This window comes from Nicotiana sylvestris, chromosome 4, assembly GCF_000393655.2.
Source record: "Nicotiana sylvestris chromosome 4, ASM39365v2, whole genome shotgun sequence".
NCBI lineage: Eukaryota > Viridiplantae > Streptophyta > Magnoliopsida > Solanales > Solanaceae > Nicotiana > Nicotiana sylvestris.
In genome coordinates this window covers 164,547,417-164,549,739 of record NC_091060.1, presented here as the reverse complement: position 1 = coordinate 164,549,739, position 2,323 = coordinate 164,547,417, and the positions used below count along the sequence as shown (strand labels likewise).

Sequence of the window (2,323 nt, the reverse complement as noted above, 5' to 3'; positions counted from 1 at the left end):
CGACCTCCACCCCGAGCTGATTGAGCGGGTGGGGAAGTAATTGGTGCTGAAGCCAAAGACTGACTCCTTTGATGGGATGAACCTCCCGTAAGACGGGGACAGAACCTCTTAATATGACCCAAATCTCCACACTCGAAGCAACCTCTTTTGGCAAATGGCGGTGGGGACTGAAGGGAGCCCCACGCACTGGGATGCCCACTTGAAGAACCGGGCATAAATGAGCCCTAAACTGATGGTGACTGAGTCAAACTCTGAGCTGGAAGGGCACTGAGAGACGAGTGACCCTGATGTGAACTGTGAGAACCATGAACAAATGACCCACTACGGTGACCTGAACGGGCTGGCTGAGCATGTCTGAATGGACGGCCTCTGCTGTGCTGAGACTGACCTCCCGAAGGAACACCACTAAAACTACCAGATCCTCGAAACCTCTTGGCCTCCCTCTTATCCCGCTCTTGGCGGCGAACTGACTCTATCTCTCCAGCAATGTCAACCACCTCCTTAAAAGGAGCGCTAGATACTCTCTCTTTGGTCAGAAAAATTTGTAGCTGATAGTTGAGGCCATCAACGAACCTCCTGATCCTTTCCCTACCCATGGGAAATAGCTAGATAGCATGACGGGCCAACTCAGAGAACCTTATCTCATACTGCGATACAGTCATATCCCCCTGATGTAGTTGCTCGAACTGCCTACGCAACTCCTCTCTATGGGAATGCAGTACATACTTCTCTAGGAAGAGAATTAAGAACTGATGCCAGATAAGGGGTGGTGCACCAACAGGCCTACGCCTCTCATAAGCCTCCCACCAAGTGAAGGAAGCTCCAGAAAACTGAAAAGTAGTAAATAAGACTCCACTAGTCTCTAGAATATCCGTTGTATGCAACATCCTCTGACACTTACCAAAGAAACCCTGGGCATCCTCGCCCTCTGCGCCACTAAAAGTCGGAGGCTGAAGTCTACCAAACCTCTCCAATCGACGCTGCTCGTCATCAGGCATAACAAAAACCACAAAATCCTGAGCAGGTGCAACCGGCTGGGTTGGTGGTGCCTCCGGTGTCTGGAGTCCCTAAACAACCTACTAGGGTGTACGGGCGGCGGGAGTCTGAGTGCCTCCCCCAGCTTGAGAAGTAGCTAATGTGGTAGAAACTAGGACTGCCTGAGCAAGGTTAGTGCACATGGTCAAGATCTGAGCCAAGGTCTCCTGAAGAATTCAAGAATGTGAAATTTTTCCTAAAGGTTTTGCAGCCTCCCGAGGATAAGTACAGATGTCTCCGTACCAATCCGCGACTCTACTAAACCTGCTCATGACTCGTGAGACCTATGTAACCTAGGCTCTAAGACCAACATGTCACAACCCAAAAACTGACCCGGTCGTGATGACACATATCGTGAAACTAGGCCAGCCACTTTTTTCAAGATACTCCATTTTTCAATTAAAAACTTAAGAAAAACTCATATCTTCAACAGAAATCCCATAATATAAAAGTAGAAATCAAAACCACCGGAAAGAAATACAAGCCCGACCTCGGGTGTCACTAAGTCATGAGCAAAATACTATAACTGTTCAAAATAAACTAGACTACATAGTCTGAGAATATCCAATAAAAAGTACTACAAGGAAGATAATGAAGGAGAAGGCGGAACTGCTGTTGCCAGGTAGCTACCTCGCAATCTCCAAAGAAGAGTCTCCAACTGGTATGATCAGCAACCGCTACCGTGTCCCGAGATACCTGGATCTACACACAGGGGTGCATGGGGTAATGTGCGTACACCAACTTAGTAAGTAACAAGTCCAAACTATGGACTGACAGTAGTGATGAACCAAACCTCAACATGTAGCAACATTTAATTGTACATACAAGTAGACTTGTTTGCAGTTCAAGTAAATTCTCAGCAGTAACTAAATATAATATGAACAGTACAGAGTGTAAAGCTTAGAAACCTCTAAGTACCAATGCACAGATAACATGATCGATATTATGTGTACCTCCACTCACAAGTGCTCAACCACTCTGTAATGTATATGGCCATCCGGCCTAGGGAAGATACATCCTGGAATATATACACAACACTGACCGCAGTCATCTAGTACCGAGGAAGGCCAATCCAGCCCTGTGGAGAAGATCCATCTCCAGGTATCAATACTTCGGACAAGATCCATGTCCAGGGAAGATCCATCACTCAATATCACAACTGCACTCACTGAGAGTGTAAAGACTCCGGAGGGGCTTCTCTTAGCCCAAACACTATATCAAGCCAACAAAGGCATGATCAATATCTCGCCGCGGCGTGCAGCCCGATCCCATACTGTCACTTAATATC

The 2,323-nt window shown here is 47.1% G+C and overlaps 1 protein-coding gene across 1 annotated transcript; it reads right to left on the bottom strand.

Moving 5' to 3' along the window:
• Nucleotides 1–605: 605 nt before the first annotated feature.
• LOC138890463 (uncharacterized) lies at nucleotides 606–998 on the bottom strand. The gene has a single exon (XM_070173850.1). It carries the CDS (start codon nucleotides 996–998, stop codon nucleotides 606–608), a length of 393 nt encoding a protein of 130 aa, XP_070029951.1.
• Nucleotides 999–2,323: the final 1,325 nt, after the last annotated feature.

Bases quoted from the DNA above. Each gene is read 5' to 3' on its own strand.
- LOC138890463 (XM_070173850.1), bottom strand. From the start codon at position 998: ATGCCTGATGACGAGCAGCGTCGATTGGAGAGGTTTGGTAGACTTCAG.